The sequence below is a fragment of the Phaseolus vulgaris genome, chromosome 2 (assembly GCF_051622355.1).
Source record: "Phaseolus vulgaris cultivar YP4 chromosome 2, ASM5162235v1, whole genome shotgun sequence".
In the NCBI taxonomy this organism is placed as follows: Eukaryota; Viridiplantae; Streptophyta; class Magnoliopsida; order Fabales; family Fabaceae; genus Phaseolus; species Phaseolus vulgaris.
The window spans coordinates 44,357,684-44,374,012 of record NC_143499.1 but is presented as its reverse complement, the minus strand read 5'-3'; the positions used below and the strand labels follow the sequence as shown (position 1 = coordinate 44,374,012).

Sequence of the window (16,329 nt, the reverse complement as noted above, 5' to 3'; positions counted from 1 at the left end):
GGCTTATCAGGCCACCCGCTATCGGGCCGCTATCGAACCACCCAAAATATATAGTCCCACGCACGAGTTGGCAGTCTCGGCTCTTGAGGTTGAGGTTTGCACCCACTTATATACAATGAAATGCTCTAATCTCTAGTCGATGTGGGATCTCCAACAATGTGGGTTTTGGTCTATTCTCTCCATATTTTTGTATTTTATTTATTTTTCTTTTTTTAATAATTATTTTTTCATGTCATGGCAGGTGATGCTTAACATGAAAACTTTTATAAAAAAAAAGTTAAAATAATAATTTATACCTATATATAAAGAAATTTTTCATTATAACTGTGTATATAAATTTGTTCATATTTTATCTTCATTAATATTTTATTTTATTGTTTTGTTTTTTATATTTCAGTTATTTCTTATTTTTGCAAGTATTTACTAAATAACTAATTATTCTTATAATTAATTGATGATTTTGTTTTTTTTTTCTAAAAAAAAAACTAATACACAGTTATTCAATTACTACATTTACTTATTCTTTCGATGAAATATCAAGTTTTTGAACGGTTGGAAATATCAGCTTCTAATCCCTGGGTGATTGATAAGTGTCTAATTTTAGTAATATTTCATATTAAAATATATATACTTATGAGGATTTATTGTTAATTTGCATATAAAATAATCCATAATTTATGAATTTATACTTTTTCACATTTTGTATGATCTTTATCAGAATAAGAGTAATTTATTTAAAAATTTGGTGATAATCGTAGATCTATAAGAATATTGAAGATTTGGATTCAAGAATAATGATTTGAGCTAAAAAGAGAAAGATGGAAGCCAATTTTACAACAGAAGATTATCACTAAAGCAATCATGCTCCAGGACAGTTTTAGAAATCGACGTCTTTCTTGCTCAAGCGAAAATTCCTCACTTGAGCGAGAATGCGTTAAATAAGTGAGATTTTTTTATATTTTATCACTTAGCTCATCAGCGTGATAAAAGAAACAACCTAACCCTATAAAAATAGGTTAAATAGAAGACTAGAAACTCAACTATAGTGCAAGATTGAGAGGAAAATACTATTATTTGTATTTTTATATTAAAAATATTAATTTATAATTTATTTTAACAAACACAAATATATTATATCTATATATAAAAAATATTTTTCTTTGTAGTTAATTTTAAGAATGATATCATAGTTTAATTTTGTTTTGAAAATGACTTTTTCAAATGGTTAAGTATCCTGCAAAACAAAATTATATAAATAGATATATATATATATATATATATATATATATATAAATTATTTAGTTTTCTTTTTCTCCTATTATAAAGTTGTTGCTCACCAAACAACTTTATTTTTTCGTCCACTTTCATTATGCATTTTTGTTACTTTTTATATTTATTTCACATTGTAATTCGATTTTTTTTATTATAAAAATCAAATAAATTATAATAGCTAGCAATATGATAATTATTTTACTTTTTTTAATCTTATAAGAATATGCAAATAATAAATAATAAATAATAAATAAAATTTGTAATTTTATAAAATTGAAAATATTATGAATAATATGTTTTATTGAATTTGATTATTGTTATAATTTAATTAGTGAAAATATTCATTAACAACAAAATATTTTCAATATCAAGATATTTGTTTCCTTAAATATGAATTGATAACAATGATTAAAGAATTTAGTTAAATAACAATTATCTGGGGTGTTTATAATTTCCATATAGAGGACATAGTTGCGCGGGACGAAGCAGAGAATAAAAGTTGGAAAGAAAAGAGCGTGGTCCCGCATCTGCGGAACCTGCGCTCTCACGCTCCCACCATTTACCCTTTCATTCAAGTTCCCAATTCCAAATCCAACGCTCTCGCGGGAAAATTTCGAATAGCACACATTTGCGAGGGAACCATCAATATTCGCCCACAACAAAACAAACAACACAAACAATTATCACACCCTATTTTCACCCTATTTATACACTCGTGCTTGCGCCGAAACTGTTCGACGAAATTCTCCACTGAGAGACACCCAAAAAAATAGTAGACGAGATGTATGTGGTGAAGAGAGATGGGAGGCAAGAGGCCGTGCATTTTGATAAGATCACCGCTCGCCTCAAGAAACTCAGTTACGGTTTAAGCACCGAACACTGTGACCCTGTTCTTGTGTCTCAGAAAGTCTGCGCTGGCGTCTACAAAGGCGTCACCACCAGTCAGCTCGATGAGTTGGCGGCGGAAACTGCTGCTGCCTTGACCGCCAATCACCCTGACTATGCTTCCGTCAGTTTCTTTTTCTTTCTCGTGGTTTTTTGTTATTCCTATCCGTGGATTAAAGACTGATATTTGTGTTTTGTTCAGTTGGCTGCGAGGATTGCAGTTTCGAATCTGCATAAAAACACGAAGAAGTCGTTTTCCGAGACGTAAGTGTGACGGGGATTCGTTTTTGTGTTTTGTTGTGATGATTTGTTGTTGACAGTGGTTGAATTGTGAATGTTTCAGGATTAAGATTATGCGTAATCATTTTAGTGAGAGATCTGGAAAGAAGGCTCCTCTGATTGCTGATGATGTCTATGAAATTATCATCAAGGTAATTGTACTCTTGTTGGTATTCGAAATTAATTTTTTGTCTGATTTTCTCTCTCTTTTTGTTGTGGGTAAAGGATCTGTTGTTGTAGTTGGTTCAAGTTTCAAAATTGGGAGTTGTAGGACATTGAGTGTTTTAGTTTAATTACTGATTATGACTGTAATACCGTGTGCATTGCTGATTTGGTTTGGATTTGTGATGTTACGTGATTTATTTGGCTGTTATTTTCGTATGATGGAAACTTAACTTGTGTTGTTTTCTGTTTTTGCTTAGAACGCTGCCCGATTGGACAGTGAAATAATCTATGACAGGGACTTTGAATATGATTACTTTGGTTTCAAAACCCTGGAGAGGTCTTACCTCTTAAAGGTTCAAGGAAAGGTTGTGGAGAGACCACAACACATGTTGATGAGGGTTGCTGTTGGGATTCATAAAGATGACATTGACTCTGCTGTCCAGACTTACCATTTGATGTCTCAACGATGGTTCACTCATGCATCTCCAACTCTTTTCAATGCAGGAACACCTAGGCCACAGGTATGGTACATGCTAACTCTCTTTCTCTCCAATTCTCTCTCTTTTTGTACGCACGTGATGTGATATTTGATAATCCTGAATCTCATTTATCTTGATCTGCTCATGTGCTTTGGCAGTTGAGTAGTTGCTTCCTTGTGTGCATGAAAGATGATAGTATAGAGGGAATATATGACACTTTGAAAGAGTGTGCTATCATTAGCAAATCAGCTGGAGGAATTGGTGTTTCTGTTCACAATATTCGTGCCACAGGCAGTTACATCCGTGGCACAAATGGGACATCAAATGGTATTGTTCCAATGCTGCGTGTGTTCAATGATACTGCTCGTTATGTTGATCAAGGGGGAGGCAAGAGGAAAGGTAGATTGTTTATAAATTATTGACTATACACTTCGTGAATATTTATTAGTTGCCTTTACTTACCATGCCGCATTCTTCCTGTAGGTGCATTTGCTGTGTACCTGGAGCCATGGCATGCTGATGTATTTGAATTCTTGGATTTGAGGAAAAATCATGGAAAGGTATGATTGAAGGGATTCTAAAAAGTAGAAATTGACATTACGTAGTTATGGCCTTGTTCTTAGTTCCTGATTGTTAATAAATAGTCCTATTTTACTGATATATCCCCATGTTAATGCTGATTGTGCAGGAAGAGCATCGTGCTAGAGATTTGTTTTATGCTCTTTGGGTGCCCGATCTCTTTATGGACAGAGTTCAAAGCAATGGACAATGGTCTTTGTTTTGCCCCAATGAATCTCCAGGTTTGGCTGATTGTTGGGGTGAAGAATTTGAGAAACTGTACACTCAGTACGAAAGAGAAGTAAGTTTGGTCTATGTTGTTGGTTTGTTTTGCATGTTTTGAATGTCCTCTTGCTTATTTTTGCCTTGCTTTTTTATTTAACAAATTTATTTGTACACAGGGAAAAGCAAAGAAGGTTGTTCAGGCACAAAACCTCTGGTTTGAAATTTTAAAGTCCCAGATTGAAACTGGAACCCCTTATATGCTTTTTAAGGTGGCTTACGAATGCTTTTTTGGCTTTATTTAAATTTCTATTTTAATATTTGTTTTTCATTGAATATTTTTTTTTTTATATCCCAGGACACTTGCAACAGGAAAAGCAATCAACAGAATCTGGGAACAATCAAGTCATCAAACTTGTGCACTGAGATAATTGAGTATACAAGTCCAACGGAAACTGCTGTGTGCAACTTGGCATCAATTGCTCTACCACGATATGTAAGAGAGAAGGTAGGAAATCCCTGGCATACTTCATGTGTTAGGTTATCATATATTTGATTTCTGGGTTGCTAGACTAACTTGTTAATACTGGTTTTGAATTTTTATCTGATTACCAAAGGGTGTGCCCATGGAATCTCATCCATCTAAGCTTGTTGGGAGCAGGGGCTCAAAAAACCGATACTTTGACTTTGAAAAATTGGGAGAGGTACAATATCTAGTCATTCTTGAAAAACATTCAATGCTGAATGTTTTTAAGATGTTTCAACATGTGCACTTATATTGATATAATCATTATATGACTATTTTTGTGATGGTTATGGCTAATTATAGGTTACTGCAACGGTGACAACAAACCTTAATAAAATAATTGATGTTAATTACTACCCAATTGAGAATGCCAGAAGATCAAACTTACGACACAGACCCATTGGTATTGGAGTTCAGGGTCTAGCCGATACTTTCATATTACTTGGCATGGCATTTGATTCACCTGAGGTAAATAATTCTTTTGGGATTGCTTATTCATTTACTGTTTAAGCTAGATGTTCTTCAATTTGATAGATTACATGTTTTTGGGGTGCAGGCTCAACAGTTAAACAAGGATATATTTGAGACTATATACTATCATGCACTAAAAACTTCTTCTGAATTGGCTGCAAAAGAAGGTCCCTATGAAACATATACTGGGAGTCCGATGAGCAAGGTATGTTCTTGCGAAAGTCTTTTCTACTCATGCCTTTTTGTCTTGCGTTATATTCATAATGCAGTCGGTCACAGATGCACATGTAGATTCAACTTAGGCTTGCATTGCAGTTAGGAAATGTAACATCCGACATGTTTTTATGTTGTGACTTAGGTGATTTTTTGTATGTGCAGGGAATTCTTCAGCCAGACATGTGGAGTGTGATACCCTCAAGTCGTTGGAATTGGGATGCACTTCGGGAAATGATATCTAAGACGGGTGTGAGAAATTCACTTCTTGTTGCCCCTATGCCAACTGCATCTACTAGCCAGATTCTTGGCAATAACGAGTGTTTTGAACCATATACTTCTAATATCTACAGTCGCAGGGTTCTAAGGTATACTCCCACCCGATTTTATTATATTTTGATAACTTGTTGATCTATCTTTCTTGCTAACTGTTTGTATTTCAGTGGCGAGTTTGTTGTAGTGAACAAGCATTTACTTCATGACTTGACTGAAATGGGACTTTGGTCTCCTACAATCAAGAACAAGATAATCTATGAGGATGGTTCGGTTCAGAAAATTCCAGAAATAACTGATGAGCTAAAACTCATATACAAGTATGTTAGTTGTGATTTTGTAAATTACCTAAACATGACTCTTAAGGATTTTATGCTAACTATGCCTGAAATTGTCAGGACTGTTTGGGAGATAAAGCAAAAGACATTGGTTGATATGGCTGTTGATCGAGGATGTTACATAGATCAAAGTCAGAGCTTAAATATTCACATGGATCAACCCAACTTTGGAAAGTTGACTTCTTTGCATTTCTATGCGTGGTCAAAGGTATCAATCTTTTCATTGGAGCAAGTTTAAATTATATCCTCTTTAAATTATGTTCACGGTTTCTCTCCAATAAAGGAATGTGTTTGGTGATGCATTTTCTATGTTAAATTTATGTTTGCTTTCACGGTAGTGGGATTCCAAACATTTAAAATATATAAATCTATACCCTGCCTACAGTTGTGTTTGTTTCTCAGGTTTCCTTTTGAATTTAGATACACTACTAGATTAACTTTATCTTGCTAGAAATTAGGTCTCTTGTGAATTTTTATACCAACTAGTTGATGTTTGTTGCCTTTTGATTTTGCATTAAAGGGTTTGAAGACTGGAATGTATTATCTGCGATCACGTGCAGCAGCTGATGCTATCAAGTTTACTGTTGATACCTCTATGCTCGAAGTAGTAAGAATTGAATCTCACCAATTTATTCATTTTATTTACACATTTGATACTGAACATTTCTATTGTGTATGCAGGAAAAATCTACGGTTGAGGGAGAGGATGATAATACCAAGATGGCGCAGATGGTGTGCTCTCTAACAAACAGAGAAGAGTGCTTGGCTTGTGGAAGTTAAAGGCATTTCAACTGATTAATTCATTCTGGAAAAGCTCTACTTAGGCGGTGCAGGCTTTGGCATTGGTGTTACAATGTTGAATCCATACATGATAATCTTAAGCATTCTAAATTATCTTTACTTTGTATAGTTGTTGTGATGTTTAATTTCATTTGTATTATATGTTAAATAGTTGAAGGATGTTGGGATAGTAGGATGTTATAGAAAATGGATTCTTCATGGAATTGATTAGGTTACTGTTGGTGTTTATATTATTAAATAAATATGTTACATTTTATAATAATAATTCAGCATGGAACGATTTGGTGTGAAATAAAATCCTTCTGTCCTTTGGGGAGTGGGGTTGGATATGTTGAAAAAACGTAGAACATATAGGGTTGACCTGTTGAAACAAATGCTTATACTTAGTTTAAGCTTAAATAAAGTTGACTACGTATAAACTTTTGACACCCATCCAAAATTAATTACATTCACTTTGAAAGCTACTTTAATAATATATATTGATATTTTTAATATTTTGATTTTATATTAGTGTCAAATATTCTATTTTTTTATTCATGCTTGTTTCAGAACTACAGTAATTCACAACACGACAAATACTACCGCGTTATGTGCACGTATGTTGTCGTTTGACCAAACAAAATGTTGACCCAAACTTTTTCAAACTCAATCCACTTACGTGTCAAATTTAAGCAACACGTTTAACTATATAAATAAATGATACCACAAAATATCAATTTTTGTTTACTAAAATACTTATTCCACACTAAGTCGGCAAAATTTAATAACTGATTATTGTTTAATTATTTTTTGATAATTTTCTCCAGACAAAAAATCATTATTAGAAAATACTTCGAATGGATAATATAGTATAAAAAGTGACTAATCTATAATTATATATTTTGTGTCATATGCATGCTCCATCCATAATATAAAAAACCCGATATCAATGGATAATTTATGCTGACTTGTTATAGTTTCTTTTATCAAGCTTTTGACATTATTAAATTATTAAATTATAAATATACATTTGAATGACCCAATATAAGAAAAATATGTGATTATTTTTTATTATAATTTAAATAATCAATTATCAATCAAATTTTTTTTATAAAAACAAAATCACAGATTTGGTTCTGGATAATGTAAAAAGCCGTACGGCATTTGGTACCATCTAGCCAATAGACAAGTTCGATTTCAACACTTGATGAGGTCGCGGAAGTTCCCTCCTCTAGATATACATCTTTTTAATTCATGGATTTGTTCTAATGAAAACATATCTATTAAAAGTGATATTTTTATAATATATAAATGCAAAGTTTGTTATATATTAATTTTATAAAATTGAATTAAGTTGAAAGTAACCTTTTAATATATATCAAAATCTTAAAAAATCTCTTAAAACTAAGAATATTTGATAATATGTGACTGAAATCAATTATAAAGAGCTGAATTTATTAAGCTAGTGAAACTAGGTTAATAAAGTCGAGACTATTAGTTAAATTATGATAATAATAATTATCATGATGATAATTAATAATTAAGTATATAAGATAGATGGTTGAATAACATTAAGATCTTGTATTTTGAGGTCGGCCACCACTGTTGTAACTTTTTTCTGAGCACCGTCAAGTTGGTTGTCTCCACACAAATGCAACTTGATTTTCAGTTTCACACCTTAACCAATTTGACCCATCACTAATCCATCAATCTCCATCTTTTGTATGTTTCTTACTAGTTAAAGCAGAAGAGACGAACCCAAAGTTGCCTTAAAAAACCTTCCATTTTTTTGTATTTTGTACTCTGCATTTTTTTCAGACATTCGTGGATAAGTTGGCTTGTTTGTTCCTTAGTTTAAGCAGTGACAAGTTTCGGTGGCAGTGGTGCATGCGAAAAGCATAGGGGTGAAGTTGTATTTGTATATGGCGAATCCCAGAGAACAGGGTAGCGAGGGTGATCGGAGTGAAGCGAGAGACTGTCATTCGTTGTCAATGGCAACGATGCTTTCAGGGTTGAATAGGGAGAGGGAGATGTCAGCCATGATCTCTGCTTTGACTCAAGTTGTTCGTGGAGAGGATCAGAGTGACGATCATTCGGTTCTTGGTGGTGGCTCTGCATGTTCATCTTATTATGGAAACTCTGTTCTGAAGAGAAGGAGGGAAGGTGACAATACAAGTGATCTCCCACGTGGAACTTCATTCCCTGCTGTTTCAACATGTAAGCACCAAACTGAATATTTTAGTCCATATTAGATAATAATAAAATCCTTCACCTACATTGAATATAGTATATTGTTGTTATATCCAACGTTGGATTTGATTTGTGTGGAATACAGATGGAGATGGTGAAAGTTCAAGCAGGGTGACAAGAAGGGAAACGAGAGAAATGGAGAATAGGGAGTACGATTACGAGTACAGCAGGGGAGAGAGGGAGAGAGTGGAAGAGGAACCAAAGAGGAAATACAGAGGAGTGAGGCAGAGGCCATGGGGGAAATGGGCTGCGGAAATAAGGGATCCATTCAAGGCTGCTAGAGTCTGGTTAGGAACATTTCAGACAGCTGAGGATGCGGCCAGAGCCTACGATGAAGCTTCCTTACGTTTCAGAGGCAACAAAGCCAAACTCAACTTCCCTGAAAATGTGAGGCTGAGAAACCAATCACAGCCACCACCAACCACCCATTTCTCCATTCCGTCTACAACTGAACCCATTGGTCACACTCAGTCTCAGGCTCAGGGTTCACATGATTCCGGCTACTTCTACGATTATTCGCGTGTTCATGAGTTTCCCGTGAGCCTCTATGAGCAGGTTGCCATGTCATCATCATTCTCTGTGGCGGCTTCTCATCTTCAATCTTCACCATCCTATTCTTCTTCCTCAACTATCACTTCTCCCCAACCACCTCCTCTTCTTCCTTCCCCTTATGCTACGCAACTACTCCCATGCTCTTCTTCTTCTGCTGCTGCTTACACAAACACCTCGCATCCTTCCTCCAAATAGTTATACAAATCGCATTTATTTTAACTCTCTCCCTTCCTAGTCTTTTGTTCAAGACAATTTAATAGAAGATAATGACGAATAATAAACAGATTTTGTCCATTATTTTATGAATACTTTTGCGTTATGTCCCTTCTCAACAAAATAATTTTGACAACAATTTATGTTCGAAAATATTCATTTGAAAAGTAAACGGCATAATAAACGTCGTTAGAATGCTGTAATAAACTTCATCTCTTTAAATACATAAATTTCGAATAGGATATAACCAAATTGAACATTGCATTCACAACTTATAAAGGAAAATACATCTTATTGTGTTTGTCACAGTAAACCATTCTCTCATTGTGTTTGTCACCACCACCTTTTTGACAAATTTTGAGCCTCATTTGAAAAAAAAAGGTGTACTAATGTAATCTGTCAGCAGCTGAGGTTGACCGGCACGTTGACATTTCACAAACGTTGCCAGACTAAGTGAGAAACTTCCGCACAGAACAAGAAAACTACGAACTGTGATCCTGGATTCGTAAGTTATAAAAAAACGAGGTTATAAAAGAAATTTAATTATGACTTGCGTTTGAGAAAGGTAATTTTAATTTAATTACAACTTTGAGATATTGCAAACCCAGACCACACGTTTACAATAAATTTATATCAGTGACGTGCAAAGCACCAGAAAAAATTATCATGCAATAAATTTGCTACTTCGAGGCGTTAACTAAAAGAACTAAAATATCGTTTCATGATAATTACTTTTTCCCTCATTTTTCTATCCAAAAAATAAGGTATACTACTATCTTCCCTCGAAACTCCTCCAACGACGTTGCCTTCGAAGATCACGAAATACTTTACTCGACACTAGATGCATTGCAATCAGCTCGCAAATTGTCATTCAGGAAAAAAACATGTCCAAATTGCACAAAAAAATGTTAATAGAGAAAAGAAGTACACGAGGGAAAAAAAAATCAACCAGGAAAAAGAATATAAATGAGCAAACACTCAATTTCTAGCCACTGCTTCAATCAAGATCGTTTAGGATCCTGTCATAAAGGCAGTAGTAAGGTATGATGTTCCAGTAGTATACAACAATTTTACCAACTAATATGCATATATCCAGCTCTACCCTGAACGCATGCGCCACAAAATATAAGATGAAAAAGGAATCGCGTTCTACGAATATCTTCACCAACTCGGTAGGTGATATTTAAAAGACATTCCCGAAATAGCCAACTTCAGTACAAAATCACGTCGATATTAGGGTGCCCCTGCAATTACCAGAAACCAGCATTATGACAAAATAGGAAATACTGAACCGAGAACAGTCACGATTCTACCATTTCCCTTAAAACAACTTCCTTCCCGTGTCCCCAACTACCTCTTGAAACTGCGATGAGAAAATTTGTAGAAGAGAGAGAAAAGGGACAAAAACCTTACCTGTGATTGTAACTGCTGATATGGACCTTCTTAAACCTTCAACGCAGCTTTATGGACCATGGTTTCCTTGTGTATTTGATGACAACTCTTCTCCACGAGATCAAGCAGTTTATCCAAGTTTGCTGCCCATGTGTTAAGAATATCATTGCTATCCTTTGCTGTTTGGAAACAGACTATTCCCATTGGCCTATCAATCTTTGCCACCAGCGCCTTAGACACTACCATATCTGAAAGATGCTTCTCAGCTTCCTGAATTTTGTATGAAATATAAACTAGAATCATCATACTAAACGAAATAGCATTTCAAGAAAATGAAATAAATTCAGTTACAACACATTCACATGCAGTTAAACCATAAAAAAAAAAACCACTAGAGGTGGTAAGCAAACTCCTGCAGTGCACCAACATAAACAGACCCTGCCAACCACCAAGATAACATTTTCCTCTGAAACACTAGCATCCAGTGGCAGGTTAGGTGTAACACCAAACACCATTTAAAAGAATTTCCACGGTAACACTTAACTGAAAAAGCACAACCACAACTAGAATCACAAACCTGTACGCTGAGACACAAAAGTTCTGCAAGTCTCTTCAATGTAATTCTTGCGTAGTATTTTGAAACAACAAGAATATTCTGAAAGGTAAAGGTTCGTATTAATGCTCGCAAAAGTACAAAACATAAAGCATATCACACAAGACCAACAACCAAAATTGATGGCTTGAGAAAAAATATAGTGCACCAGTTATTTTGTATTTACATGTTCAATTATTCTTTGCTTCAGATCTTCCGCTGCTTTTTCACCGAAAGATTCCCCAGAGGCCTTCTCATTCTCAAAATCATTCTTATATGTATCCCATAGAGTTGTCCATTGGATAACCTCCATGGTAATCAGCTGTTTCAAAAGTAACCTACGCACAAAATATACATCAATAGGCACACCAAATGACAAGGAAATCCTAAAAGATAAAACATGACTTGGTAGACATGATAAAACTGGGGATGGCATACTTGAAGTTCGGAATCTCAGATAGATTCTTATCCTCCAAAGTGGAATTCAGAAGGCTTGACTGCATTGGATCATGCGGGGCTAGAACCAAGTACCAACATATTTTCCTTAGAATCTACATGCACAAAATAACATTAAGAAAAAACATAATATTGCAAAACATATGTCACAGTAACAGAAAAGGTAAAAAAAAAATAAAACAAGGAGAAAGCTTACCGGAGTCCACTTGGCTGGGTTCTCTTTGACAGATGGAATCTCATATATTGACTTGTAGCAACGGCAAATTTCAAGATAATCATTATTGTGGGAATAATACCTTTGAACATAAACAATACCAGCATAAGACAACTCAGATATTAAAAAATCATCAGCAAGTAGCCGCAAAAAATAAATAGTTAAAACATATGTAGCATGAAGGTAGAATAAACAAACACTCATCTACATCATTTCACATTACTTAAGTCCCAAGTTATATATTGCACAAAATTTGAAAAGCAATGGCAATTTCATACACTTCACTATTGCCAAATTTTACAAGCCATTTCACAGACATTTAAAATTTTAGTTCATGTGAACTAGAATTAAATAACACAAACAGCATGAATGATAATTGATAGATAAAGCACTGAACATGACATATTAAATCCACCTATGGTATCATAGCTTGTTCTGAACCCATGTATAAAAGATGGTCTTTTAAACCCTTGGCAGCCAACATAAAGCACATTGATATACTAAATATTGGTCACCCACAACATGACACACAAAATTGTTATGAACATATACGGGAATTACAAGTTAACATAAAAAAGGGTTTTATTTATTAGAGAATTGAACAAAATTAATAGGAGCCAAAATCTCATCATTCAAAATCAATTAATTCAGTGCAAGACACACTACCAAAGGAGGAAGAATATGTTTCTCACAATATTAAGAAACAGTTAGAATTGGTCACAATTACATACCTTACAATTAATAAAGTATACAGACTAAAAACGCTTATTCCTATATTTAAGGCCGACTTGTTCAGTTTTAGAAGAAAAATGCTTTTTACAATAATATACAAAAACATGTTTAGTGTTTGCATACGCTAGGCCATAAGTAATTTTAAGAGAATATACTTCATTAGGATTGTCTAAATTATCACTTTGTTACAATAAAATACAGAAATTGGGTGATAATGAAATATCAAGTAGCTTATAGTAGTTGGTTTCTTTTTGAAATGATTAATTGTTATTAATAAAATGGGAAAACTAAAAACCTAGAGGATGATCTAATATAATAACCTGCAAATTTTACATGTGACAAAATAATTTTTTCCACTTCAGGAGTTTTAATCAATGCTTTTCTACCTAAAGAAGTTCTACCACCACTCCAAAGACCATTTGATCCAAACATGATAATAAGCTAAAGATAGTTGCAGAATTGAATCTGAAATCAGTAATAAATCCAAAACGGTGGCAGTGTAGCTGGCCTAAAATTCAGCATGGTTGGCAAGTAGCATTGTAGACACAGGTGTTTTCCCTATACTCTTCCATTTCAACTTCGAAATTTAGTAACAAGGTCAATTTAAGCCATCAGCAAATTATTTTCCAATCCAAACCATCAAGCAGTGAATAAGCACTATGCCTTATTCTTGGGGATCTAGAATGCACATATTGGACTGACTAGAAGCAATGTTTATAGAAAGCTCAAAAGCAAGAGCAATTTTCACCTTTTACTTGATTTGACATATAAAAAATAAAAAGGAAAGCGATATTAAATATATAAGGGAAGGCACAATATTTGTAACTGCATCATGGTAGTAGAATCGAGATACAAGTAGTGTATCGGAGAGCTGATATATGAATCGTAAATCGTTTCGTATCGTGAATCGTAAGATTCATAAACATTAAAAAAATTTAATATATACTTAAATATATAAGATATGTATACATGCAAGATACAATAAATTATATATATGTATATATATACCACACAATTTCACCAAAACAACCTCTATGGTGCATACATGTTATTAAACAAATTATCTCTATCTTTTTTTATTTACTCATTTTTTAAAATCCACACTGATTCACACAATACTAAATCGTTTCGTTTCGGGATTCAGCGATTCTTTGTGCGAATCGCATGATACAACTAAGATTCAGGGACGAAAAAGATTCTTCACACGATTCGTATCGTGGGAGGGTGAAACCGTATCGTTTCGTAAGATACGTATCGTGAATCGTAAGATACTAACTACTATGAACTGCATCATAATAGAGCAATAAAACGAGGGCAACATGAAGTACATATTCAATTACCGAATCATTAGCTCATAATAAATCTGCTTCAACTCCAGCAAAGAGGGTATATCTGCAGGGGCCTCTTCAACAACATTATCGCCTTCTTTAGGCTTTTTCTTTTCCTTAGATGTATCGGCAACAAATACTCTTGGACTAATCTTTCTAGAAAGTATCTGTGCACGAACATAATCCTCACGGTCTAGACACAAACGAACCTATAAAATTTGACATACAAGATTCTTAAGTCAGCTACTGAATTGCAACACAAAAAACTAATGGCCAGCTATTGCTGTAATCACAGAAAAATACACAGAAAAATGTCTCATACTTGTTCGAGAATGAATGCAATCTTCTCAGTCTTGGCCATGGCACCAAAAGTTTCCACCTGTTAATATTTCGAATTCCATTAGTAAACTGAAAACTAATTAGTTATATAAAGAAATACAGTTCACATAAAAGCAATAAAAATGACACATCCTCACGAACCGCAATTTCTTGCATCAAATCAGCGGCTTCAGCTATCTGCCCTTGTTGTTCCTTGATTTTCGCAAGTTTCTTGATCAATCGAGCTCTCTCAATTTCCACATATATCTAAAAACCAATAAAACATTTAAAAAGACAAGATGGTATAACAAAAATGATTAAAAAGAAACAAAAGGCTCAAAATTAGCACACTCACTTTCCCTGCAGACACACTGTTCAACGTTTTGATGAGTTCTATGCGAGTTTCAACATCTGGTGTCTCATCAATATATTGCATAGCCTGCTGTACCATAGCTGTTACAGCCTGCAAACATAGAACCATCTCCTTAATGACAGACAACTCCATGTTTCATAAACCATTAATGATTTTAAAAAGAATTAGGCCACAACATTACGATTTTGGAACCCTCCGTGACCGCATTGTTACTAATTATGATTGCATCTGTCAGCAATTTTCTACAATGTCAACGATCACGACGAATCTACGACCACTAATTAAAACCTAGGTACCATTTACAGAAAACATTTTATCTATATACATACTTTGTTGTCAAAATCAAATTTCGGTAATTCATTCGCCCGAAATTACTAAAAACACATTTGTAACTAAACAATTCCCATTCTAAATGCACAAACAAATACCAATATTTCGGACCGAAGTAAACCCTAAACCTCCTCACACAAAACCACTGCGCGATTCACGTAACCTAAGAGATTTTCGCACACATGAGGAAAAAATAAATAATAAAAACAATCGAAGCTCAGCGGCAAAGAGAACCTGTTTAAGCTGGCCACGGCGTTTCGACAAAACGACAATCTGGTCATTGAGGGTTTTCCAGGCTCGCGCATCGAAGCAGAGCTGCAGAATGTCAGTGGCCGCCTTTCTCGTTCCTGCCACGTCACCGGCGAGTCTCATCTGCTTCTCCACATTCAGCAATTGCTCTATCGCCGCGTCTAAATTCGCCTACAGAAAATTTTCAGAGGAACCGTCAGCGAAAAGAATCGTCGAATTTCGGTTCAGAAAAGAAAAATTAGCAAGAACATTGGCAGAGTCGTTGAAGGAAAAAAACAAGTGCGAGGCAAAATTAACGGTGGAAGTGTGGGAATAAGAGTAGAAGACGCATGCGGCAACAAAGAAAAGAAAGAGATCTGAAACGGCTTCGATCCATGAATGAATTGAGTGAAAGTGGAAGGAGCGTGAAGAAGAAAGAGTACCATGGTAGGATTGTGGGCGAGTGAGAGATCTCCCAAGGAGTCGTCAATTATTGAAAATTGAAAATAGAAGGAAAAGTGGAAGAAGGTAGAAGAGGTAGGAGAAACACATGGATGCTCCTTTTATACGCTGCTCAGGCCCACTCAGGCCCAACAACGCTCTTAATTCACTGGCCCGAACCGCTTTAATTTTTTATTTTTCAATTCTTGAATTTTCATTTTGAGTTAATTAATTTTGTTTGAATGAAAAAAAAAATACGCATACAGATAAAATATGAAAATTTGCAATCAAATCATAATTATAAATATTTTCATTCATAAAACAAAACTATTTTAATAACCTTTTTACAAATTTTAACTATTGTCTCAAACAGAAATCATAACCATTTTTATCTAAATATAATTATTCTAAGATAATATCTTCTCAACATATTCTAACTAATTTGTTGA

The 16,329-nt window shown here is 34.4% G+C and overlaps 3 protein-coding genes across 4 annotated transcripts; 2 read left to right on the top strand and 1 right to left on the bottom strand.

Moving 5' to 3' along the window:
- The first annotated feature begins 1,732 nt into the window (after nucleotides 1-1,732).
- On the top strand, nucleotides 1,733-6,747 carry LOC137812454 (ribonucleoside-diphosphate reductase large subunit). Of its 2 annotated transcripts, none has more exons than XM_068614431.2 (17): nucleotides 1,733-2,281; nucleotides 2,360-2,421; nucleotides 2,501-2,588; nucleotides 2,859-3,122; nucleotides 3,239-3,479; nucleotides 3,564-3,640; nucleotides 3,769-3,939; nucleotides 4,040-4,132; nucleotides 4,219-4,368; nucleotides 4,478-4,564; nucleotides 4,690-4,854; nucleotides 4,943-5,062; nucleotides 5,236-5,438; nucleotides 5,514-5,663; nucleotides 5,742-5,889; nucleotides 6,202-6,288; nucleotides 6,363-6,747. In XM_068614431.2, exons 1-17 carry the CDS (start codon nucleotides 2,054-2,056, stop codon nucleotides 6,459-6,461), a joined length of 2,433 nt encoding a protein of 810 aa, XP_068470532.2. In that variant the 5' UTR covers nucleotides 1,733-2,053; the 3' UTR covers nucleotides 6,462-6,747. The 2 variants fall into 2 exon arrangements, with proteins under 2 accessions (XP_068470532.2, XP_068470533.2); XM_068614432.2 differs by having other exon boundaries at nucleotides 1,743-2,281; nucleotides 6,202-6,285.
- Nucleotides 6,748-8,042: 1,295 nt separating this feature from the next.
- Nucleotides 8,043-9,560, top strand: LOC137812443 (ethylene-responsive transcription factor ABR1). Its single transcript, XM_068614416.2, has 2 exons — nucleotides 8,043-8,678; nucleotides 8,797-9,560. Exons 1-2 carry the CDS (start codon nucleotides 8,384-8,386, stop codon nucleotides 9,456-9,458), a joined length of 957 nt encoding a protein of 318 aa, XP_068470517.1. The 5' UTR covers nucleotides 8,043-8,383; the 3' UTR covers nucleotides 9,459-9,560.
- Nucleotides 9,561-10,434: 874 nt separating this feature from the next.
- LOC137812442 (26S proteasome non-ATPase regulatory subunit 12 homolog A) lies at nucleotides 10,435-15,990 on the bottom strand. Its single transcript, XM_068614415.2, has 12 exons — nucleotides 15,883-15,990; nucleotides 15,446-15,631; nucleotides 14,864-14,971; nucleotides 14,671-14,775; nucleotides 14,513-14,569; nucleotides 14,203-14,399; nucleotides 12,113-12,212; nucleotides 11,899-12,011; nucleotides 11,648-11,798; nucleotides 11,446-11,523; nucleotides 10,890-11,138; nucleotides 10,435-10,720 (listed from the first exon to the last, which is right to left on the bottom strand). The coding sequence occupies exons 1-11, from the start codon at nucleotides 15,883-15,885 to the stop codon at nucleotides 10,920-10,922; spliced, it is 1,317 nt and encodes a 438-aa protein (XP_068470516.1). The 5' UTR covers nucleotides 15,886-15,990; the 3' UTR covers nucleotides 10,435-10,720; nucleotides 10,890-10,919.
- Nucleotides 15,991-16,329: the final 339 nt, after the last annotated feature.

Bases quoted from the DNA above. Each gene is read 5' to 3' on its own strand.
- LOC137812443 (XM_068614416.2), top strand. From the start codon at position 8,384: ATGGCGAATCCCAGAGAACAGGGTAGCGAGGGTGATCGGAGTGAAGCG. The intron at 8,679-8,796 runs GTAAGCACCAAA...TGTGGAATACAG, and splicing joins ATTCCCTGCTGTTTCAACAT to ATGGAGATGGTGAAAGTTCA.
- LOC137812454 (XM_068614431.2), top strand. From the start codon at position 2,054: ATGTATGTGGTGAAGAGAGATGGGAGGCAAGAGGCCGTGCATTTTGAT. The intron at 2,422-2,500 runs GTAAGTGTGACG...TGAATGTTTCAG, and splicing joins AAGAAGTCGTTTTCCGAGAC to GATTAAGATTATGCGTAATC. The intron at 5,664-5,741 runs GTATGTTAGTTG...TGAAATTGTCAG, and splicing joins GAGCTAAAACTCATATACAA to GACTGTTTGGGAGATAAAGC.
- LOC137812442 (XM_068614415.2), bottom strand. The intron at 14,776-14,863 runs GTGAGTGTGCTA...ATTGGTTTTTAG, and splicing joins ACAGTGTGTCTGCAGGGAAA to ATATATGTGGAAATTGAGAG. The intron at 14,570-14,670 runs GTTCGTGAGGAT...AAATATTAACAG, and splicing joins ATTTGATGCAAGAAATTGCG to GTGGAAACTTTTGGTGCCAT.